This window comes from Engystomops pustulosus, chromosome 3, assembly GCF_040894005.1.
Source record: "Engystomops pustulosus chromosome 3, aEngPut4.maternal, whole genome shotgun sequence".
NCBI lineage: Eukaryota > Metazoa > Chordata > Amphibia > Anura > Leptodactylidae > Engystomops > Engystomops pustulosus.
In genome coordinates this window covers 190609287-190634719 of record NC_092413.1, presented here as the reverse complement: position 1 = coordinate 190634719, position 25433 = coordinate 190609287, and the positions used below count along the sequence as shown (strand labels likewise).

At 41.4% G+C, this 25433-nt stretch overlaps 1 protein-coding gene across 1 annotated transcript; it reads right to left on the bottom strand.

The window, feature by feature from the left end:
• Nucleotides 1-413: 413 nt before the first annotated feature.
• LOC140122896 (putative nuclease HARBI1) lies at nucleotides 414-2705 on the bottom strand. Its single transcript, XM_072144139.1, has 2 exons — nucleotides 2003-2705; nucleotides 414-784 (listed from the first exon to the last, which is right to left on the bottom strand). Exons 1-2 carry the CDS (start codon nucleotides 2703-2705, stop codon nucleotides 414-416), a joined length of 1074 nt encoding a protein of 357 aa, XP_072000240.1.
• Nucleotides 2706-25433: the final 22728 nt, after the last annotated feature.

Below are 25433 nucleotides of genomic sequence, written 5' to 3'. Positions count from 1 at the left end.
CAGGTGCACTGGATCCCTCTCCAGTGGGCTTGGGCCCTTCCCCTGAAGCCACGTTCCTACTTTCGGTCAAGGAGGAACTTAGATCCTCGGCTTCAAATCCACCGGGCACATCTGGGAGTTCTGTGGTGACGCGGCGGCAGGCAAAAAGGGGGAAGGGGCCTGTCCGTCGTTCATCACGTTCTTCCAAACCGTAATTTTTTTTTTTTTTTAACTTTATTTATTTTGGTTAACTTGATTTTGATCAAAAATGACAAATAAATTTTTGATCTACTTTGTCTTCCTCTGAGCTGAAATTATTTTACTAAAGAATGAAAAGCATGGATCCATTTTGACATTGCATTTACTTTAATGCAATTCGAAATATACAGACATTAAGGTATCCAAAAAAAAAAAATGGGAACTGGCAAATCACTTTAAAAGTAAATCTCAGTGATTTGCCTGCGCCTTAGTTGTCCCGCTCTATTTGTGGGTTCAGCAGACACATCCCCCTGATGCTCTATATGCTCAGTTAAATCTGTTGCAAGGTCAATTTGTAGCCTGTTGGCTGTTGCAATGTTATGTAACATGCAACAGGCTATAATGACCTTGCACACAATGGGGGGTTTGTAGAGCATAGCCCCCCCTGAAAAATCCAGGCAGCGGAACCGACTCTTGAGAATTCCAAAGGTCCTCTCAATGGCACTTCTGGTTCTTCGATGTGCGTGGTTGAAGCTCCTCTCCTTAGGGGTGCTTGGCCGCAAATATGGTGTCATCAACCATGGCAATAATTTGTAGCCATTATCACCTAAAAACAGGACAAAGTAAAGCTAATTAGCTTAATTTCAAAAATGAGGCAGCATTCACACAAACATCTGCCTGCCGGGCGGCCGTGTGCTCCGTGTAATGGAGAGGAGGAGGGGTGACCGCTCTCCATAGCAATGCATGGGGGCTGCCCGTAACACAGGGAAACATAGGACATGTGTTAGTTTCCCCCCCCCCCCATGTACGGTGTTGCATGTGTGCTGCACCATATTGCTCTGTGCGGCCATTGCCATCTATGGGGACATATGTATGGCCGTAAGTTTGCAGCTGTACATATGTCCCCCATACAGTAGTGTGAATGGAGCCTTAGTCCGAGCTTAGACTGACATTTTTGGATTATCCTCACAATATCCGTTTTTTCCTTGGAATCTGCTTGGTTTATCAGTGACAAAAATGCAAGTTATTTGCATTTGGGGATGTCTTCTTTTTCCACAATATTTTTAACAAAACATGATGGTAGTTAAAGGGGTTTTCCAACAAACGAAAGTTAAGCCGTATCCATGAGATAGTGCCTAACTTCATGATCAGTGCTGAGACCCCCACAGACTGCAAAAATGACTAATGGAGCAGATGGCCGTGCATGCCCATTCAGCTCCATTAATCTCTATGGAGCTGACAGAGATTGGTGAGCGCTGTGCTCGGCAAGATCACTCACCTCCATAGAGATTACTTGAGCAAAACAGTCATGTTCAGCCATCTGCTCCATTAGTCTGACTGAGCGGCGAGGGCTCCATTGGTTACGCAATCTGTGGGGGTCTCAGCACTGATCAGGGAGTTAGGTCCTATCCAGTGGATAGGGCTAAACTTTATTTTGTGGGAAAACCCCTTTAGATTGTGAGGTTTACCAGTTCAGTCACATGTCCATGGACAAAGTAGGTGTTTGTAACCGATACCCCTCAGTATGTATTTGTAAATTAGGCTTAACCCCACACTTTTTTTCACTCTCTCTTAACGCCGGTTTCGTCAAATTAATTTCATATGCTGAGAATGTGTTTTGTTTAAATTATTTTGCCTTTTTTTTTTTTATTCATTTGTTTGTGTTAACATTTTAGTTTACATTGTGTAAACTTTTGAATAAAAAAGGCAAAAATGTAAACAATACTCTTCTCAGTTTCTGAAAACCATAATTAAAGACAGACCTTATGGAGCATAACCACATTTTAATTGTTTAGTAATTGAAAGAGCATTCACATTCACTTACCAAGCAGAAAGGCGTCCCTGTACAATTCACTCTGGAGCCGGCGATTGAGGCCACAGTGCTCAAAGATAAAGGAATCGTGTGTCGAGCCAGGGTACTTTGCGACCACATTCGTTATGATGTTATTGTGGTCCACGGTGACCTGCACATTAATAGATCTAAACATTTTTCGATTGCGGTACCGATATTCATCGGCCGCAGGAGGCACCAACGCCACATGTGTGCAGTCGATTAGCCCGATCACGTTGGGCATCCCCGCTACTTGCTCAAACTCCGCTTGCGTCCTCCGGATGGCATCAGCAGTTTTGGGAAAGGAGATGTACTGTGTACAGAGCTTAAACAGCTCATCCACTACCTCGTGGAAAAAACGGCTGAAGGTTGGTTGCGAAAAACCAAAACGCTCAGCAATGCAGTGCTGGAAGGACGCGTTAGCCATATAATAGATGGCCGAGACCATCTTGGTGAGTCCAGGCACTGCATGTGACCGTCCTGTTTTAGCCCCGATAGCTACTTCAAGCTTCTCATAGAGGCTTAGGATTGAAGCTCTATCCAGCCGAAACTGCTGATACACCTCCGCGTCCGTAAAATCTGCAAAGGACACACGAGGACGGAACACTCGAGGACGCCTCCTCTGCCTCTGTCTGCGCTGTCTAGCCATGATCCTGTCATTTTGAATGGCCACGTAGAGGATCGGAAGCATATCCATTGTCCTAGAATTAAGAATATGGAATATTAATTTTTTTTTGCTCATATTGGCAGATTGGTCAGATAAGGTCTGTTACTTTGTGACTAATTTAAACTTACACTAAAAATTTGTTTAATCCCAATTTGTGGTAAATACTAAACACATTTTTAGTTTTTCCTGGGCCTCTCTAACAATTTTTATACATTTTTTTAATATTTGAATTTAAAAGTGTGACTTACCTTTGCAAATGCTTTTTTGACGAGTGTTTGTCTTCTTATTACCAACAATCTCCACTCCTGTTTTACAAATTGTATTGTTATTTTTTCCAAAATCAAGCCTTTTTTTAAATTTATATGTGAACATTTACTTACCTTTTTGCTAAATTTCAATGGATTTATTGTGCACGATCAACAGTCAACTTTTCCAATCTCCTTCAGAACCCTCGACTCCTAACTCTCTCCATTTTGTTTTTTTTTTGGAAACCAATACCAACGTATATACGTCCCCCATACAGTCGTGTGAATGTAGCCTTAAGCTGTAAAATGGCTGCGTCCTTAAGGGGTTAATACACAATGCAAAGACTATGAAAACACACCATGAGAAGAAGGCCGAAGACGCCAGACATGTGATAGGCAACACAAATTCCGAGATCACACAAGATCAGGGTAAACCCAATGCAAATCTTTGAAACAAATCTATCATAAATAAGTTTTGAATTTCATATTGTTAAAAATATCAAATATCTTGCGTTCTTGTATTTTACAGATGAAAGCCAGGCAGGCACCAGCAGCGGCAAGAGAAAGCAGAAGAAGAGCGCCCCTTTTGATCGAGCAGAGCTCGTCGCTTTGATAACCATCTGCGACGAGCGGGGCTACGACCTGCTCCGTGAGACTGGTAGCTATAAAGCAAAGACCAAAATCATGGAGCAGGTCCAAGCCCATCTGCTCGAGAAATACGGCCGGTACCATTCCGTCCGGCAGTTGCAGAAGCGGTTCTCGGACATAAAGGTCCGTGAGGAGCGCTTTTTGGAGCGTGTCCGAAGCCGGAACCGCTCTGCAAAAGGTTAGAAGATACAACTTGGTTCTCTAAGTAATGACATGTCTGTGCATTTTTTGATGATTTCTCTTTTTCTTTCTAGCCGGACGGGAGAGGGCACCGGCCGTAGAAGGGGCCTCTTCTTCTGCTTCTGTTGCTGCTGCTGTTGTGGTGGATGTTGGGGACGACTCTCCCCCTCCACCAAGCCCTGTGCCACCTGGCCAAGAGGTAAAGACTGGCATCCTTTTAGGAATCTAAGATGTTGAAAATGTAATATATACTAATTAATTTGTAATTAGTATTAATTTATATATATATATATTTTTTTACAGGATCTTGCTGTGGCTCCGGAGGAGGAGATGGTTACCCTGGTGCTGGAACCAGTGGAAGACCCACAGGAAGAGGTCCAGCCACCAGAGGTAGCCACCACAGCAGTGGCCGAGGGTCTTCAGATGTCCATCGGTGAGCAGCTCCTCCATGAAATGGAGCTGCTCAACCGAAAGATGGACATTCTGATGGCCCATTTCGAAAGGTTGTTCCACCCTCCTCGTTCTTAATTTTGTGGGTAACCATATGTGTTTTTTTGTTTTTTTAAAAGATTTTGTTTAAAAAACATTTAAAAATTTAAAAAAAAAAATTTAAAAAAATGAAAAAATTAAAAAAAAAATTTAAAAAAGTTTGGAAAAAAAACAAAAAAAAAATATGTTTGGAAAAAAACAAAAAACAAAAAAAAAAACAAAATGTTTGAACCAAAAAAAAAAAAAAAAAAAAATTACCATTTTACCATGATTATCCCCCAAAACAGGCAACGGTGTTTGTAAAGTTGTCTTTTTACCATGATTATCCCCCAAAACAGGCAACGGTGTTTGTAAAGTTGTCTTTTTACCATGATTATCCCCCAAAACAGGCAACGGTGTTTGTAAAGTTGTCTTTTTATCATGATTATCCCCCAAAACAGGCAACGGTGTTTGTAAAGTTGTCTTTTTACCATGATTATTCCCCTAAACAGGCAACGGTGTTTGTAAAGTTGTCTTTTTACCATGATTATCCCCAAAACAGGCAACGGTGTTTGTAAAGTTGTCTTTTTACCATGATTATCCCCAAAACAGGCAACGGTGTTTGTAAAGTTGTCTTTTTATCATGATTATCCATCAAAACAGGCAACGGTGTTTGTAAAGTTGTCTTTTTACCATGATTATCCCCAAAACAGGCAACGGTGTTTGTAAAGTTGTCTTTTTACCATGATTATCCCCAAAACAGGCAACGGTGTTTGTAAAGTTGTCTTTTTACCATGATTATCCCCAAAACAGGCAACGGTGTTTGTAAAGTTGTCTTTTTACCATGATTATCCCCCTAAACAGGCAACGGTGTTTGTAAAGTTGTCTTTTTATCATGATTATCCATCAAAACAGGCAACAGTGTTTGTAAAGTTGCTGTAAATCAATAGCATGAGATGTATTTATTAAGGTATCAGTATTTTTCTTTGATGTCTGAATATAAACAAATGTAATGTGATTTTCAAACAGTGTTTGAATAAATTATTAATTTTTGCATAAAAATGACTGTTTATTACGTTAACTTCCAGAATAAAACAGGGGCAGCAACACACTGGTGGGGGGGGGGGGGGTGTTTGTTGACATAAACACTGTTGGGGGGTTATGGTGACATAAACACTGGGGGGGGGTGACATAAACACTGGTGGGGGGGGTATGGTGACATAAACACTGGTGGGGGGGTATGGTGACATAAACACTGGTGGGGGGGGTATGGTGACATAAACACTGGTGGGGGGGGGTATGGTGACATAAACACTGGTGGGGGGGGTATGGTGACATAAACACTGTTGGGGGGGTGTGGTGACATAAACACTGGTGGGGGGGTATGGTGACATAAACACTGGGGGGGGGGGAGTGCAGGGTCACACAGACACTTTGGCTAAAGATAACTTACATGATGTGGGCAGCTTGGTGTATTTTGCTGGGTTCACACCGTATTCTTGGTCTAGGCTCAGCATATATGTCACTAAAGCCCCTGACGTGTGACCTTTGTGTATACATTGGCAAATAGTTGCAGACGGCGGCTGGCCTTTTGCCTCCATCTGATGCTAAAACTTTAAATCAAGGACTAAACGTTTGCAAAAGTTAACAAATAATTTTTAATTATATTGCATCAGTAAATTCCGTAAAGCTTTACAAATAAATATACATCTTTCCACTATGTAGCCTCCACAAGAGCAATGTATGCTGGGTGGCATGGTGGCTCATTAGTTAGCATTACAGCCTTGCAGCCTTGTGGACCTCGATTCGAGTGACATCCAGGTCAACGTCTGCACAGAGTTTGCATTTCTCTCCATGTTTGTGTTGGTTTCCTCCAGGTCCTCCGGTTTCATCCCATGCTCAAACACATACTTGCAGGTTTTTTAGATTGGGAGCCCCATTGGGGACAGGGAACATTCTGATAAGGACTGATTATTAATTCTTATGTGCTCATCGGAGGCAAGGGATGCCTATGTTAATCAAAAGCAGTGTTTTGCATCCTTATTCACTTTTGTCAATCACTTGTATCACTCATCATGAGATAGGAGCAGGGTGGAATACACATACATCACACCATACCCCTTTAAATGGGCCAGGAGGAGAGAGCATACCTGCAGACCTATCCCTTTAAGTGGAGCTTGTGGATGGAACCTAGCTGCAGACCCATCCCTTTAAGGGAGGCTTGAGGAGGGAACATAGCTGCAGACCTATCCCTTTAAGTGGGACTTGAGGAGAGAGCATACCTGCAGACCTATCCCTTTAAGTGGGGCTTGAGGAGAGAGCATACCTGCACACCTATCCCTTTAAGTGGTGCTTGAGGAGAGAGCATACCTGCAGACTTATCCCTTTAAGTGGGGCTTGAGGAGAGAGCATACCTGCACACCTATCCCTTTAAGTGGGGCTTGAGGAGGGAACATAGCTGCAGACCTATCCCTTTAAGTGGGGCTTGATGAGAGAGCATACCTGCAGACCTATCCCTTTAAGTGGGGGTTGAGGAGAGAGCATACCTGCAGACCTATCCCTTTAAGTGGGGCTTGAGGAGGAAACATAGCTGCAGACCTATCCCTTTAAGTGGGGCTTGAGGAGAGAGCATACCTGCACACCTATCCCTTTAAGTGGGGCTTGAGGAGGGAACATAGCTGCAGACCCATCCCTTTAAGTGAGGCTTGAGGAGGGAACATAGCTGCAGACCTATCCCTTTAAGTGGGACTTGAGGAGAGAGCATACCTGCACACCTATCCCTTTAAGTGGGGCTTGAGGAGAGAGCATACCTGCACACCTATCCCTTTAAGTGGGGCTTGAGGAGAGAGCATACCTGCAGACCTATCCCTTTAAGTGGGACTTGAGGAGAGAGCATACCTGCAGACCTATCCCTTTAAGTGGGGCTTGAGGAGAGAGCATACCTGCACACCTATCCCTTTAAGTGGGGCTTGAGGAGAGAGCATACCTGCAGACCTATCCCTTTAAGTGGGGCTGGAGGAGAGAGCATACCTGCACACCTATCCCTTTAAGTGGGGCTGGAGGAGAGAGCATACCTGCACACCTATCCCTTTAAGTGGGGCTTGAGGAGAGAGCATACCTGCAGACCTATCCCTTTAAGTGGGGCTTGAGGAGAGAGCATACCTGCAGACCTATCCCTTTAAGTGGGGCTTAAGGAGAGAGCATACCTGCAGACCTATCCCTTTAAGTGGGGCTTGAGGAGAGAGCATACCTGCAGACCTATCCCTTTAAGTGGGGCTTGAGGAGAGAGCATACCTGCAGACCTATCCCTTTAAGTGGGGCTTGAGGAGAGAGCATACCTGCAGACCTATCCCTTTAACTGGGGCTTCTTGTTTTTCAAAAGCAACATTCTCCAAGTAGGATCCTAAGCAAAAGAAAATTGCCCTGACATTCACCTCCTTCAGCCCGGTGTATATGAGTGCACGTCTTGCGACACAATTCGGGTTTTTAAATTCGGGGGCTTGTCCGAATCATTCGGGTTGTTCGAAAACCACGCCCCCTGGTTTTGGCGCACGGAACTCGGCGCCCGTGCGACACAATTTAGACCCGTGCGCCAGAATCCCGGGGCAATTCAGGGAACATCGGCGCAAATCGGAAATATTCGGGTAACACGTCGGGAAAACGCGAATCGGGCCCTTAGTAAATGACCCCCATTGGGTATATTGGCCTCCTCATTTAGAGGATCATCCAGCATTTACTAAAAACAGTGCAGTTTTCCTGTGTAGTGTGCAGAGGGCGTCAGATACATGATTTGTGGCACACGTTCTTCATTACTCTGGTGCTTTGACAAAGTTGCACAATTTTTTATTTGGTGCACTTTTAACATAGGCCATGCAACACATTTCTGTCAGACTTTGCACGATATTTGTGCCGCACAGTCCCACAGTGCACCAGAGCGCCCATTTCAGAATTTTGTGTTGCGTGCATGCCACAAATGTGTCTCAGAAACTTCTTAAACACATATGCAAGCACTGTGCATATGAAAGAACATGCAAAGTCTCAAAACTGGCGCTGGGGCTTTAGTAAGTCTTGGCCAAAGTTTTAATTCATTTTGAGTGGATATCTCAAAGAACCTTCCATGTAATATAACAATTCTCACCATTTTATGCTAGCGTGAAATTACCATGAAAAAACATTATTGTAAAAAAAATGATCTAATAAAACACATACTTGTAGATGTCAGGTTAAGAGGAAAAGAATGGAAAAACAACGATGTAGTTCTAAAAAATGGAATCTGATTAGAGATGAGCGAGCACTAAAATGCTTGAGTGCTCATTACTCGAGTCGAACTTTTCCAGATGCTCGAGTGCTCGTTTTGAATAACGAACCCCATTGAAGTCAATGGGAGACTCGAGCATTTTTCGAGGGGACCAAGGCTCTGCAATAAAATGTGTCATTTTATTGAGAAATAAGGAAGTCAGTCCTGTTTGTTCGTTTTGTTTATTCAATGGAATAACTTCAAGAAGGAGAATGACCCGTGTTAAACATCTGCAATGTGTTCTTCACACATATTGTTCTTCACATACTATTGTGAAGAACACCATTCTGCACTAATGTCTTCTGATAAGTTAGCAGATGTACGGTAACATCTGCAATGTGTTCTTCACATATTGTTCTTCACATACTATTGCGAAGAAGACACGAGTGCAGAACAGTGTTCTTCACAATAGTACGTGAAGAACAATATGTGTGAAGATTCTTCACACATATTGTTCTTCACATACTATTGCGAAGAACACCGTTCTGCACTCGTTTCTTCTGATAAGTTAGCAGATGTACGGAAACATCTGCAATGTGTTCTTCAGTGAAGAACACATTGCAGATGTTTCCGTACATCTGCTAACTTATCAGAAGGCATTGTTCTGATAAGTTAGCAGATGTTCTACACTGCGTTTTCTTAAGTAAAAGCTCGATCTTGAGCAGGCAAAATACTCGTCCGAGCAACGAGCCGTTTCGAGTATGCTAATACTCGAATGAGCATCAAGCTCGCTCATCTCTAAATCTGATGAAGAGCTTTCACTAAGTCACAATGATGTCAGAATGTGTTCTGGCTGCATGATTTTGGGCTTATGAACCACACCCAGGGCTGCTCTGCTTGAGGCTGTGATCGACAGCTTGCACTGCATATACATTTTTGGGTGGGTTGGGTGTATGTTCTATGAAAATCAAGGTGATAGTTGGAGTGATGCATGGCTGAACCAGTCAGCTGCTGTGGTGGCCTCCAGGATCTCCGTTTATACTCACTTTTCCCTCCATTTTGTGCTGGTTATACTGGTATTCTAATTCTTGTTGTACAATATTCACTATTGTGCTATTTCTCTATTCTCTGACCAGTGATTCTTTTTGACTATTCTTTACCTAATGACTGTTTACGTGGTTGTAATCTTGGTTTTACCCAATTTAAATGACTCGATTGTATCTATCTCTCTGGTTGTTTGCCATCTTTTCTTTGCCTTTAACAAGAGTAGAGACTTGCTTCTAGTTTCCTGCCTGTGGTTTAGGAAACTGGCTAGTGTGACAAGAGTGCCCCTGCGACCCCTGTCTCCTCTGTGCCCCTCTGCATGCCCCACTACGCTCACCATGCTTCTCATCTAGCCAGGTTACCGTGGCTTCTTGCGCTTTCCCACTGCATAGGGAATGCGCGTTAGCTGTCTTAAATTTAAAGGGTCAGCGCACCGGTAATTGGCAGTGGCCAGTTGCCGTTCCTGATAAATCCCCAGCCCCTACTGTGTTACCTGCCTGATCTTTGAGCCTATGCCATAGAGAAAGCTCCCCTGCGATATTCCTGCATTCGTGGTTGTTCCTGTTTCTGTGTGTTCCTGCTCCCGTGCTCCTGTGTGTTCCAGTCCATTCCTGTCTTCCCATTTCCCTTCTGTCTGGACCTCCTTTTGCTGACCCTGGATTGGACTTGACCTTGCATCTCCGCCATCTGCCCTGACCCTTTGCCTGAACCTGACTATGAGATTGTCTCCTGCAAAGGTACCTTGACCTTGGCTGCCACCACGGGCTAATCGCACCTGTGGAATGACCTGATGGTACCCCGATGCAGGAAGACCATCTCTCTGGGACCATGGCTCTGGTGAAGACCAGGTGCCACTTAGATTCCGGTCCCAGGTGTTGGCTAGTACCACCTTCCTGTGTTATCCAGAGGATCCACTGACCCCGAATCCTGACATCTAGTAGACAGGGACAGAGGTAAACTCTGGGCCATCACCTCTCTTGACAATTGAAAATATTACTATTTTTTTGTCTTTTGCCTTACCAGGGGGTCAGACTTCTGGTCACATCACCGGAGATCTATAACTCATCCTGTGTGAGACACCATTTTAATCGCATCTTATCTTACAGGAGAAAATAAAAGTTTCCAGAAAGCTAGCTTGCAAATTCCTGTGAAGTTATACTTCTGTGTTTGAAATTCCGGATTATCTGTGTCTTTATCTTAGCTTTTATCTGACTCAGAATCGGTTGAATCTCATGAACAAACTCTGCCTTGACTTCAGATGGTCCCTTGACCACGTCTATGCTTACCCATCTGGTGCCTCAGGTCAGTGCCTCTCTACTATCTTGGGTCAGATGTCACAGGATGGAGACTACTATCCTACACTTTCTAGTTCTTTGCTACTGAAAGTAATGTGAGTTTCTAATTGTTTTTTCTGCTCGTATTTAAGAAGCTGTGAATCAGAGCACCAGGAAGCGGTTCTCAGGAGATGACAGCAAGAACCAAATGATATATTGTGCATGTTACATCTTTTAATAAGAAAAAATCAAAAGAAGATTTCAAAAGGAAAACGCAAAAGGAAAATATTCCCAATTCTCAACTAACTTTATGACAGACATTCTAATCACAGATAATTACCCCAAATCCTGTATAATGAGACAGATCTTTTGAGTATAAGGAATGCAGCCAAGTATCCTTAATGGAAGGCCCATCATTAATGCACAGTGAAAAGGAAAATGTGATTTTTAGTTTTAAGTGTTTCGTCTATTATCTTACACTATAATCAATAATCAGTAGATATCACTGCCATTCAGTCTCAATATTAAGACCCAAGAAAAATGATATGCATGACATAGTCTGAAGCAAGCTAGTCATGACCAACAAACCTGCACCCCCAACCATAGATCTCATCCTATACATAATCTTTGTTCCTCATAAGACCTTCTGCTTAGCTCTTCTACTATCCAGTCTTCTTACAACTATTTCCAGGAGTTCTCCAATATACTCTGGAACTTCCTACCCTCAAACTGTCCCCCACCTTCCAAACTTTCAAACAGACCCTGAAAACCCATCTTTTTAGAAAAATCACAGCATGCCAAGACGCCACTGCTATGCTTACTCAACTAGTGTCATCGTCTACCCTCCCATATAGACTTTGGGTCCGCACATGCAGGGTCTTCCTTCTACTTCTTCCAGTTTTCCAATGTACTGCACAACTGAATCAAAGGGAACTTGACATCAACCCACCCAAAATAGATACTTCATAAAAAAACTATGATTGAGAACCATTGCCTTTATCCCTAAATAGTTCCTTTATATGGCTGCATTGTTAAAAACTCAGTTTGTAAACTTAGATTCAACTCACCTGAGGTGAGTCCAATCACTGTGCGTTATGCATTTTCATTGTTCCCTGCACTGCCCTGCCATCCCGGTTTCTGTTTGATAGGTCTGACTACTGTACTTCCACCCTCCTCTTGCTATGGAACTAGTACTTAGCGACTGTCTGCCAATATTCATCTATAAACATATACAGCTTTACATTCACCTACAGGTGGTGTGATGAGGGGCTGTTAGAGGTGCTTATGTTTTATTTATTTATTTAATTTATTTATTTATTTTAATGCTTTAAACTTATTATTTTTTTCCTTTTTTTCCTTTATCCAAATTTGGACCCAAACTAGTGATCATCTGATCACTTGTTCAAGTCCAAGACACTGCTCTACCATACGCATACAGTTTACAGTCAGACCCGGAATGGGACTGACTGCTACAGGCATCAGGAAGCCCCGCGGCACTAGGTAGACCTCTTGGCTGCCCTGAAGAGGATCGGATCCCTAGGGGAAAGACCCTTACACACATTGCCAGATATATCAAGAAGCTTAGGCAGGTTTTTCAAAATTACGCAGGCACAGGGCTTTACTGCCTAATACGCTGACTGACGTGCCTCTCTAAGCCCCCTCCACAGGTGACTAAGTGGGGTAGTCATACTATGATGTCACTTTTTGTAACATTCATATAAACTGAAACTGTAACTTTTCTTGCCTTTATTGCTTGTCATCCCTAAAATCCCTAAAAACATACAAAATGCCTCCAATATATTAGGACATGAAGACACATTCACTATTTTTAACAGTAATGGCTTTGAGATCGTAACTTATTAATTCTTTATAAAATGTTGCTTTATTTTCCTATTATTACCAATTATTAGCCTTATTTTTATGGAAGCAAACACCGACTGTTATCCTTTCTGTTCCCCGCCGTCTTCCCTGGTGATACATAGATTTTTATCTCTCACGCTCACCCTTGTTTATTCTCTTTATCACAAAAGAAAACACCCTTGAAAAATAAGAAAATCAATAGTGCATTTCTCCATGCTCCAAAAAATTTGCCAAAAGCAAATCTTTCACTCCATCTGTCCCAGTATGCACCTCACTAGGGGGGCAGGAGAAAAGCAAAACAATTTTAGGGCTTTTGTTTTTGCGAGAAGAAATCTCCCACCAATTTCTGGATCCATGCTGCTCGTCGTGTCTCTCCTGGGTCTTCTTCACCGGGTCACGCTGACACTTTGCATGAAATTCAGAGCAGGATATGTCTGGGGTTTGCAGTTTGGAGGCAGAGACACCATACTAAATGTTTGTATATGTGTTTAACCCGGCTGCACGCACAAGGGGCAGGGGTAAGGAGGATTTCTTGAAAGGCCTTTCCACATGGGATTTGCTGCGTGTTGTCTGAGATTAAGTGGAACAACATTAGTAAAGTGTATTGCAAACACAAAGCTGCCAAGTTTTTGTGAGCAGGGAGCTTATAGAACCTTACGAAAAATGGAGAAGAAAGCGCAGGTCAGCACACACTATTTTCAGGAACCGTATATCAAAAATTAGGTCTAATACATTATATTTGAAAGTTGGAAGCATCTGGCTTTCATTCGGCAGTATATTTAAATCTACATTTATAGCTTACATAGCGTACAGCCTTTTTTGGCTGGAGTTAATATTCATGACACTAGACTTATGCAGCTTGTAAATTTAATAGGATCTTTTGGAATACTGAGATAGGAAAAAAAAGCTGAATATATTATCACGGGGGAATATACCATAGAAGGATAGAAACATTGAAATGCAAAGGGGATCCTTGGGATGTCTTAAAAGGGTTTGCCCAACTTAATTTTACATTATCTGATACCATGCCGATCGATCAGAACTCTGAGATCCCAACCAGTCACAACAATCGTATTTAATATTCCCAACATTGTCATTCTCTGTGTACACACTGCCAGGACAAATGCATTTATACAAGAGATTCATGGAATGGGACCCCTATTCTCATTAGGATCCCAATTAGCATTAAAGGAAACCTACTTTATATATGATGGTAGATTCCACCGGCCACTGCCCTAATCGGTAATTTGATAATCCTGGAACCTAACTTGTCAAAAACTTTTTTTTAGTATTATGTAACTGCAAACTCCGACTGACGGCACACCCCTTAATTTGTGGCCAGCGCAGCTGCGCCAAAAAAGGATCACTTGCCAAACAATAGAGGCACAGATACTTCTTAAATACCTCAAACACCCAAGCCGTTTTAGCCTAGTAGAGAGTCCAACAAAAGTGTGGCACAAAGCCCTCATTAAATGTGCCCCAGGGACCGATTTGCCAAGCTCTGTGCAGCGCTGTGTAATATGTAGGTGCTATATAAATAAAGAATTATTATTATAACTTGCAGCGTGGTACAGTGCATGGACCATCTTTCAAATACCGTGACTGGGCACAATAAAAGTTAGTTTGCAGTCAAAAATTACAGCAGTGAATGGGGCCCAAAGTTGTTTAAATTCCTGAAAACTCCCTTAGAGGGTTTAAATTAGTTATTATAGCTGTTTTCTTCCAAAGATTGCACCATTTTTGTTTGAGGTGTATAGTAAGTAGCATAGACCAACCACACACACGCAGTCTTCATTTCAGGAATATTACATCTACAAGTATGGAATCTGATCAAACAGATCTATTTTAACTAATGCAAGTGCATGATGGGTCATTGTGAATAGACTCGGACCACTATTATCATAGTTCACAGAATCAGTTTAATTTCTGTCCTTCTGTCATCTCACAAAGAGTCAAGTGTTTGTTTTTTTTTGTTAGATCTGCATGTACTGTAACATCGGCCTCCATTTTACTTGCTTACTTTCCATTACTTACTAATTTAATATGCTCTATTTTTTTTCAAAGAAGAAGAGTTCAAAGCTTCCAGTAACTGCTGGCTTCAGCATTTTCCTTCCAAAAAAGTTCAATCAACTTCATCTGCCAGAACATTGCATTTTCACTTTTAAGTCTCATAGAAGAGCACAGTCACATTTTTTTTAATTTGCTTTGGAATTAAATGCTAACGCGTCTGTCTCCAAATCCTCCCATTGCTGCTGTCAAGTCATTTGCAACTCATAGAAATTTCCGTGTGAAATATGTGAACAATCTCCTAAATGAAATGTGTCTCTAACTTTGTACGATTAACTTTTTCTTGTTTCGCACCACTGACCACTTTAATTTCTGAGCATCCCAGAAGTAAAAAAGCCAATCAGTCAAAACATGGGGTTCATAGATGTTCCCAACTTCCATGACTTTATAACTACATGGTGCCAAAAATGGAGTCAGTCTTATTTTAATGACCTCATCTTGCAGCTTTAGCAAGATGCAGCTTTAGTGGAAAATAATGTTTAGCCACCAGTTCCGAGCTATAAATCTGCTATTTATTTGGCACCAAAGCTTCGCTTTTAAAATGGCGTCTAGCTACTCCTATCAGTCATCCCAAAGCTTAGGTGAGACAGGTGAGAGACAATAAAAAAAATATTTTTATTAAAATATACTTTATATAAGAGGACTAGAGAGAGTTATATACAAATTTCAAGGACAATTAGAGCGATATTGTTTTTGGAATAGATTTGGACCTGAATTGAGTCTTTTTTTTAAAAAAAAATTATTTTGGATGAGGATCAGAACAAAATATATAACGTGAAATTGTCAAACCTACTGAAATTTTTAATGTCAAGAAATACAGTAATTCGAAGATTTTGGGGATTATATGAAAAATCTGCAGAATTCTCTGAACCCTTCTTACTAAGATATAATTTAAATTACTGGACTCTTTGTTAGAGGAACTCTTTGGGTTAGAGGTGGTCCCCAACCCTACGCTGAGTCACCAGGCACTGTCGAGGTGCCACCACATGTTGCTGCTCTCAGGAAGGGATGGTATGATGTGATGCCCCCCAATGGGAAATAAGTCCAGAGAGTCAGGGTCTGCAGTGAACTGCTTCCTTTTTACTGAAAAAATTCAGATGCAACTCATAGGACTGACTTCTCTAATCTCCTCCCTGGTAGAATAAGGGTTAATGCTGATGAAAGCTATCCCTTTCCTTCTCAAAAGCCTAGCACCCTGGCCAAAGGCTAGGAGCCCAGGGTCAATGGCACAGTATCCCCGTCTCAGCTGCTTCCGCTGGTTGTTCAGGTAGACTGACAGTCTTCTTCTTCAAGCTTGGTTTTCTAACTGCAAGGCACTAGGGACTTGGACTGTTATCTTATAATGACAACGCATTTTCTCCCATAGACTTACACTGAGACCCCATAATATTCTATGGCATAAAGATTCAAAAGTGTTAAACAACTTTCCAGACAGCACCTGTCATTCTAAAGGTCAGACCGTTTGCTTCTCTGCTAAACAAGTCTGTTTTTCTTCTGCAAAACAATTTGTTCTATAGATATGGAAAATTACTAGCTTCTCTTTAGTTAGAGATACACAGTCAGAAATGTCTCTCGTTGTTCATTAACCCTTTCTTCAAGTCTATAAACATACAATACTAATAAACAGAATGTATATTACCAACATTAAGAGATTATTAGGTGTGGCATCACATGGCATCCACCGCTGCTACAACATAGCACCAGAAGGGACCAAGACCCAGTTATCTCCAGCACCAATACTGGCAGTCATAGTCCCCATGGCTCTGGGCCTAAGGTCCCCACCAGCACCGCACCACAGAAGCAGCAGATGCCATGCAATACTTCACCATGTGAACTTAAAGGGAACCTGTCACCAGGGACCTCATTTTTCACTAAAGACAGATTGTAAAAGCTCATGACACCTGCAGTGAACATCTGCCTCTATGACTTTTCTATGCATTTACATTACAATATAATTGTGAGTTATACCTTACTGTTGCTGCATGACAAAATCCTGGGGTAGTCACAGGGGCTGGAATTTGGTTTGCATGCATTTCAAAAAGCAACTGTGACCTCTGAGAACCAGCAGGAGGTGGAGCTAGACAGGAGCACAAAGGAGGGGGCCAAGCTCTGAGGAGTGGGTAACAGACAAGTCACATGTTGTTTTTTGAAATGCATCCAAACCAAAGTCCAGCCCCTGTGACTGTGATTTTGTCATGCAGCAAGAGTAAGTTATATCACACAATTATATAGTAATGCAAATGCTTAGAAAAGGCAGAAAGGTAGATTTGCACTACAGGTGTAATAAGCTTCTCCAACCTGTCTTTAGTGAAAAATGAAGTCCCTGGTGACAGGTTCCCTTTAAATGCTCTCCATGTGTGAACAGGTCTTTGAATACTCACTGTTCCATGTGGTCTCAGACACTGGCTGAGAGGAAGAAGGTGGCCACTATATCTAGTCTCCTGCTAATTTTGAATAGGGTGGAGTACTGGTATATATATATATATATATATATATATATATATATATATATATATATATATATAAAACACACTATAGATTAATGCAAGTTAACTCAAAGGAGCAGATTTACTTACCCGGTCCTGTCGCAATCCCGTGGTGCGATGTCCAACGAGGATTCGGGTCTGCCGCGATTCACTAAGATTGTGCGCCTGAGTTCCTGTATCCATTGCTTCTGCACCGAGGTCCGCCAGAGTTCACCTGCTTCTTCCCGGTGCTTGTAAGTGCGTGTCTTGCGACACATTTCTAGATGTTGTCCGACGGCCACCCCCCCCCCCCCCCCATTGCTCAGCGGATCCTTAGTAAATGACCCCCATAATGTGAAATTAACTAAGAAGTGCTTACTTCATATAGGGGAAATATTCAAATGTCCACAAATGTCCAAAGTTCAATGCTCCTCTGACCAAGAGCACCACAGCACCTCATGGGGGGGCCATGGTGGTCCTGGACATTCTCAGGTTACCCTATCATCATGTTAAAAGTCGGGATTACCCTTTAGATATGTGAAACTATCAGTTAAGCATACACTCTGTTTCAGAAGCTCATACTACATTTAAAAAGTCCTGTATTTTAGTGTTCCAGAAGCCTCATGTGACAAGTTATTTGACCAGAAAGACGCTACAGCTGCCAGGGCTTCTGATTCCAAATATTTATTGCCAAATTTCATATGCCAATGCGTATCTAATCAGCCAAGGAAAATGCTAATGTTAAATGCACATTTGTGTCACCAGCATCTTCAATCACTCAGGCACCAAAAGGTCACCGAGATTTGTTATTAACCTCGTAACGATGCTACTACACATGTGACATTTCCCCGGCTGGCACACTTTCACTCTCTGACGTCTCGTAAATCAAGAACAGGGGGCAGGTGGCAGGTGACGGGCAGATTTTAGGATGTGTGTTCTGCTTGGACACATCAAGCAAAGCTGTTGACTGGCTGTCTTCTTAAGAGTATGAATCATGTCGCCAGTAGGCCAATGTTTTATTGGCACAGATGGTATGTTTAGCTGCAGGCTAATTCCTGAGTATTTTTAACAGTGACTTTGAATTGTTGCTGTACGTCTCACAATTCACAACGGCAGCAGCAGCAGACTTTGAAGATTCCCTGTTTCAAGATGAATTTAACAGGGGGAAGGATATGACAAGGTGGCAATTTTATTGTACAAGGCTCTAAAACTCTGAAAAACATTCTTAGGATATAATCCTTATTATTGAATTGTAACATTACCACAGTGTAAAAACTGAGAATGATTAGAAATACGTATACTATCTATCAATGGTGGTTAGAAATGATAATTAAAAATAGTCTGATAAATTTGGATTGGGTCTCACATGCTTAAAGGCGCTCGGCTATTTCGGGCACTCTCATAGACAGTGAATGGGAGTTTTGGATATAACTAAGCACTGTGCTTGCCAACTTCCAACGCCCCTATAGTAATGGATGGAACTGCTGGCTGACCATGCATCAATTACTCATTTGTTTTGGTCAGTTCTTGTGATTTTTGGTTGTCCCAACAGTCCTACTAACACTTATCAGATTGGATATGACAATCAAATTTGGTACTACTAATACCAATATTAAATAGTGAGGTTCTGATTGGGGCAGAACATGTGACTGATAGACATGACTTTCAAAAAGACGTGAAAATCAGAATTGGAACTCCCCATTATGCTACTGTCACTGCATCAATCAATGTGGTATTCAATGGAGGTGTTGGGTGTCAATCTATTATCAATTACTTATCCAAAAGGATTGACCAAACCACCACTCACAAAATGTTCATGACATCATCATTTCCAATATCAGAAGAACAGAAGCACCGGAAACAAGGAGCTGCCGCAAAAAGCAGGGGGTCTTCTTGAGAGGTACGTGTTATATCCATGTAAGCCTCATCCTCTGTCTGTGGAGTCTGGCTGAGAAGGTGTTGATTTTGTCATTGTGTCTCGTACATTGTCAGTACCTGTGTAATATCCTGTGTTCATGTACTTTGTAGTCTAGTGTTTTGACTTCCGGCCTTTGTTTAAGCTACCCCTCTGCTTTGCAATTTAGTACCATGTTTGCCCTCTTTGCTGTGACCTGGCTCTAAAGACTACTCTTCCACGTTTGAATTGTCTTGTTTTTGTTAATGTGTTTTGCACTTTGGCGCATGGAGGGTTTGTCAACCAGTTGTCCTAGTGTATATGAAGCAATGAGGTAGGGGGTAACCTCATAATTTTTTACTTTGTTTCTGAGGTTTTCCCGGTAAATAGATGATATAGGTATTTGCCAATACCTTAAATGGACCCTGATTACTTCTCATCATGTACATTTTGAATAATCAATATATTTTAAACAAAATTTGTCAGTGGTTTGACCAATCAGTGAAAAACTATCATTCTGGATTTAGCTTCTTCTTTACCTACATCAATAAGGAATGCAGAATCATGTTATTTCCATTTACATAAACGGCTGACCACGAAACATGGAGGCTGTAGGCTGGAGTACACCAGAAGTGGTATGTAGGCTGGAGTACACCAGAAGTGGCATGTAGGCTGGAGTACACCAGAAGTGGCATGTAGTCTGCAGGTACTGCATGTATGCTGGAATCCACCAGAAGAGTACTTTATTCTGGCTCAGATATCAAAAGTGATGGATAGCCATCTTTGACCTGGTAGGTCTTAAGAAATGAAGTCTATCTGCATGAGACAACCCCTACAAATATTCTATAATTACTTGTTCTAATACATTTTAGCTACAGGAAGTCGAATATTCAAATGAAGACACAGAATAAAGAATGTTGCTATAAGGAGCTAAGATCATCTTGACTTGTTGGCAAAATCCCTTGATTAATTTGACATTCCTCAGAAGTACCATTTCCACCTTCTGAAGGTGTCCTTGGTGGGAATAATTTCATTAAGCAGCTTAACGCTTCCTTTTTTCTCATCTGAAGGACAATTTGGCCACAGTAAGCTGCATTGTTCCTCGTGATCAAATCACTTAAGCAATATCCCCGCTGTAAGGAAATTGAAACAATCCATAGCGTACACAGTATTGTAATGAGACAGCAAGCCAGGACACAATGACGAGAGATGACTTCAAGACACCTCCATATTGTCTCAGTCCACCTAATTACCCTAACCTGATTTCACATAGGGTCTCATTTACATCAAGGGGCAAGCAAAAGAAGGTATTTGAAATCTCACAAAATATAGGTCACCTCATTAACTACTAGTACCTAGAATTATTTATGAGATTTTATAGTTATGTAAATTTGCGTTACTATGAGCCCTTTCATAAGTATTTATGAGTAGCCTAGAGGCCCAAGTATCATTACCAAGAAAAACAAGCCTTGTGTTGTGAAGACTAACCTTGGTCTTATCAAATCACCACTTAGGCTCCTTACCTTTTCTGTTACAGGCTATAGAGTGTGTATTTTAAAGAAAAACTCACATTTGAGGAATATTTTTTCGATTGATCCTCTATGATTGTTTAATCTGATCGCAAAGTTTATTAGTTCATCTAGATCATCTAGAGATCTGGATTAACAAAGGATTAAATTCATGCCCTAAAGATCTCTATCTAAATGTTTTATATCATTACATTTGCAATTCATATTGTGATAATGTTTATGTGTGGTTTATTGTATGTGATCTTATACTGTTTGTACTATTGTGTGTATAATTGAATATACATTAATCAGAAAACGGAAGTCATAGAATCCATACAAGTCATAAATATGCAAAATAAACTGTGGTCTTAACATAATCCCTGAATGTTCATCAAGTGATTCAGCATTCCTAATACTTATTTTTTCTTCTCACTTCTCTGTGATACTTTGTTTACATGTCTTGGCTCTGATGAATAGAAGGACCTGTAGAAGAAGAGTTATAATTGCAGCGTTTAGATTAGTTTAGTATAATAAGAATAAATTACAAAGAAATAATATAGTGAGATGAAGCAACATAAAAGAGCGTCACGCTCGCAAGAGTCAGACCAGTCTGTAGGCACTATACACCTCCTTTTAATCATCCAGCAATTTCTAAACCATAAATAAATCTTAAAGGGGTTGGCCACTCTTATATATTTACCGATGTTCCTTTATTACCTTAATAACTGACTGTTCGTCAAGTGATTCAGGACCTGCTACTTACTGTGTGCAGTTCTGTGTGCAGACCCTCTATGATTCTTGGTTGACATGTCTGAGGTTTGCTGAATAGGAGAAAATGTAGCAGGATAGTTATGACTCATCCTGCTCCCCAATCCCCTCTCAATCTCTGTCAGTGAGGACGGACTGTGAAAAAAGAGACAAAGTGGCCCACATTTACTAAGGTCCTTGCTCCAATCTTCTAGTAGACTTTACATACTCATTTGAGTGCTTGCCCATGTATTAAAGATATGACTGTGTGTGTCACACATGGCTGCCCTGCTCTTCACGCAAAACAAATTTCTGCTTTGAAATGGACATTTCGGGGTTCGGACTGTGGGACACATTTATCATGCAAAGTCTGACAGAAGTGTGTTGGTGCAATCTGTCAGAGCAGTTCAGGGAGCGCCAGATCATGAAGAACGGGCACCACAAATCCTGAATCTGGTGCCCTCTGCAGTATACACAGGCAAACTGCAAATAGTACAGACTGCACTGCTTTTAGTAAATGTGACGCCATGAGGATGGCCTAGTGCAGTAAGAGAAAGGAAGTTGTGTATATATTCAGGGGGCAGCATAAAGGAGGCAAAGGTCCAGGTAAATATACATGCAGAGACATGTCTAATGGATTTATTGGAAAGCGGCCAACCTCTTTAACTTCTATACTTCTGTCTCAATATATCACCTTTAATCTACCTTGGAACCTGTGTAGCAGGTGCCCACCCCTAAATGCCCCCCACCCCTTTAATTATGTGCATCTTGTGGGTTATGTAAAATCTAGACCTGTCTATAATACAAACTATACTGTATGAATGAGTGCAGACCTTTGCAACATATTGTTAAGGTAATTCTGAAGATCAATCAGCATTTTAATTGACAATTAACTGTCTGGATAATGTCTTTCAACCGTCTGTAAGATTACTTATGAATGGAAATGTGTCACATTATGACTTGCCATGTCTGTATATGGAGAGGAACGACTAAATAAAGAACAATTGAATCTCATGCTGTGAATCACCTTGCAAATTTTACCAGAGCTAAATTTCTTAACCCCTTAAGGTCATGCCTGTTTTGGCTTCAAATGGAACCTGTAAGGCACATCTAGGCCCCCAGGGTATTCATTTTATCATTCACAGGAGCATCTGATTGGGGGGTGGGGGGGCCTTTGACACAACAAATATTTTCTATACTGACAGGTAAAAAAGGACTTTTACCAAGAATCTGTTGATGTCAATAGGAGCTTCCATATCAGATGATGATGACACAAAAGGTTGGTCATTTCAAAAAGAAGACAAAACAAGAATAACACATGCATAAAGATCAATAGCATGAGGTTAAGTGAAGTTGAGGGAAAGAATACACTAAAAGATAGGGCAAGATAAAATACAGAAGGACATCACAAGTCCCTGGTGGCATCTCTGGTGGGTTTAAGGTTTGAGCTTCATAACTACTTGTAGTCACATAACATAAGATTGTTATCTGGGCCATTCCGATCATTTACACATTACCACATGTTTCAAGGCTATTCTTACTGTTTATTAATATTGTAATTGTATTTGTGGACCCCATAACTAAGTTACAGGTGGATCTATGTTGGATATTATTCATGATGCATGAGAATTATGTATTTAAATGTACATATTACTATAGTATAGGGGGACCACCAAGAGCTCCTGTATGTTAAGTGTCCCAAATAACCCAAAGAAGTGGTTATGAGGCTGCACACTGCTCATCGAGGCTTGGTGGTGGGTTAATGGGGGGTGGAGTACTTTCAATGAACCGCTACATTGGTTCCTGGATCACTACATATACATTTATTGAGGCTTACCGGACTCATATATTTGTTCATCAAAGCTATATAGGGCTTTTAGGGATACTAACCACAGGTGTAACTTTAGGGAGTGCATAGGGTACTGTTTTAACAAGGAGCATCAGGGGTCCATAAAGTGTCTAATACAATTCAAAGAGACTATACTATAAACATTATGGGTCACACGTATCATAAGTCCATGTTTGTCTGTCGTTTTATTTTTGCCTTGGCTTTTCTGCCTGTTGGGTGTAGCTTAGCTGTCTTCCTTATTGATACATGTGTTTTTTTGTATTAAGTGAATTTGCGCCTTTTTAAAACAAAGAAAAGTCACACTCAGTTCTAAGCTTATTTTTATGTCTGGTCAGGAGCAGCCATAGATTTGTGTCAAAATTGTGAACTTCCATAACTGGATTCAGGTGATAACTCAAGGCACACTGCAGAAAACTAGACAATGGCAAAGGGAGGGGGACTGTCTTAGGAGCAAAAAAGTTTCGAATGAGCACATGAAAAGTCACAAAAATAAAAGAAAAGGGCAAACCAAAGGTTTGATACATGTGACCCTACATATTATAGTAGTGGGGCCTGGTACAGAATTAGCATTTCAGTCCTCTAGCTTCAATACTAAATCATTAGGCCACAAGGACCGGCAATAACGTTAGTGTCTAAAATTATCCAAACAGGTTCCCTTTAATGTCATAAGCCAACAAGTCAATGGGGGAGATTTGTGCCAAAGGGGACATGGAGGGGTATGAAGGAGGTGCAGCCAGCTGAGGGGTGGGCCAGCGTGAGACAGGAACGTCACGTGCCTGTGCACTCACTGCAGTGAAAGAACTTTCACAAGTCGGCTGTGGTAGGACCTGATGTAGAAATATAGGTTGAGTAGCCCGGCTGGAGCCTCTTGATGTATCCGGCAGTGCCGGTGGGGTGGGGATTTTTTCATACACACGCGCTTATGATAAATCTCCCCAATGTGTAGCCCTAGCCAATAGCGGACCAGTTATTGTAGTATTCTGCTCCAATTAAGAATCAGCAGTCCCCTTAATAATACACCATACTAACCATTTATTTTTATGCGTCTTGTGTATCCTATGGGTCGAAAGGTTTTGCTCTTTAACAAAGTGAAGAACATTTGTAGGGCAATTCCCATCCTTACATAATTAAAGTTCAGGTAGTAATAAAGCCTTAGATTACTTCCTCCGTTCACATTCACAGCAGATAAAGTCCAGGCATTATTTATGTAGTGGACTCTTGTAGTATATCACGTGTTATTACAGTACCCTGCATGTTGCAGATCCTGACTTATGGGCACTTACCAAGAGACCAATTTGTATACAACGCAGCCTAGAAAATTCATGTTCATGACTGAACTATGCTATCTGGACTTGTGCCTTCCCCGGGGAGATAACACACTTGGCTGAACTTCCCACTTACTTATCCACTCTAATTGCTGTTTCTTCTAATAACTGAAGAGTTAAATGCTTTCATCTTCCCATGCTTTACACTAAATATTCCCAACAAATTTAACTTTCAAAGTAAAAAGGATAAAATATATAGATATTAATGTGGCAAGGTCATAGGCGAGATAAAAAATAATGAGTTTTGCCGTCTTTAGAATTCTGCACTGCTCTCTCACTGTCTATATTATTCCCTTTCATCTCAAGCGGGTGGGAAAAACCCTAATCTTTCCAATCCCTGGAGGATTGCAGGAAAGAAAGTTTGTGAAGAAAGCGATGAGCTTGAGAGCAGACTTTAGAACAAAGATGACTAATTAAAGGTACAGAGTAGATTTTAGATTTGCCTTTAAACCACCGCTTTTCATAACAATTATGTCTAGTGCAGGCAGTCCCTGGGTTACATACAAGATAGGGTCTGTAGGTTTGTTCTTAAGTTGAATTTGTATGTAAGTCGGAACTGTATATTTTATCATTGTAATCCCAACCAGAACTTTTTTGGTCTCTGTGATAATTGGATTTTAAAAATGTTGGGTTATCAACTATAGGCCAATAGCCCTGCTAAACTCAGACCTCAAACTCTTTGCTAAAGTCCTGGCATCTCGGCTTAACTACTGGCTTCCCTCCCTGGTCCACAAGGATCAAGTGGGATTTACACCATGCCGACAGGGGGGGGACAACACCCGCAGGGTCATTGACTTGATAGATGCGGCAGACAGGATGGGAGATTCTCTTCTGCTCTTAAGTCTCGATGCGGAAAAGGCCTTTGATCGCCTAGGGTGGCCCTTTATGTTTGCCACTTTGGAGCAGTTTGGGTTTCATGGACCCTTCATGAAGGCGATCCGAGGTCT

What these genes read in the sequence shown, in the direction of transcription:
- LOC140122896 (XM_072144139.1), bottom strand. Translation starts at nt 2,705, where the DNA reads ATGGATATGCTTCCGATCCTCTACGTGGCCATTCAAAATGACAGGATC. An exon ending in CAGGGACGCCTTTCTGCTTG is followed by an intron (nt 785 to 2,002) that starts GTAAGTGAATGT and finishes TCCTGTTTTTAG; the next exon opens with GTGATAATGGCTACAAATTA.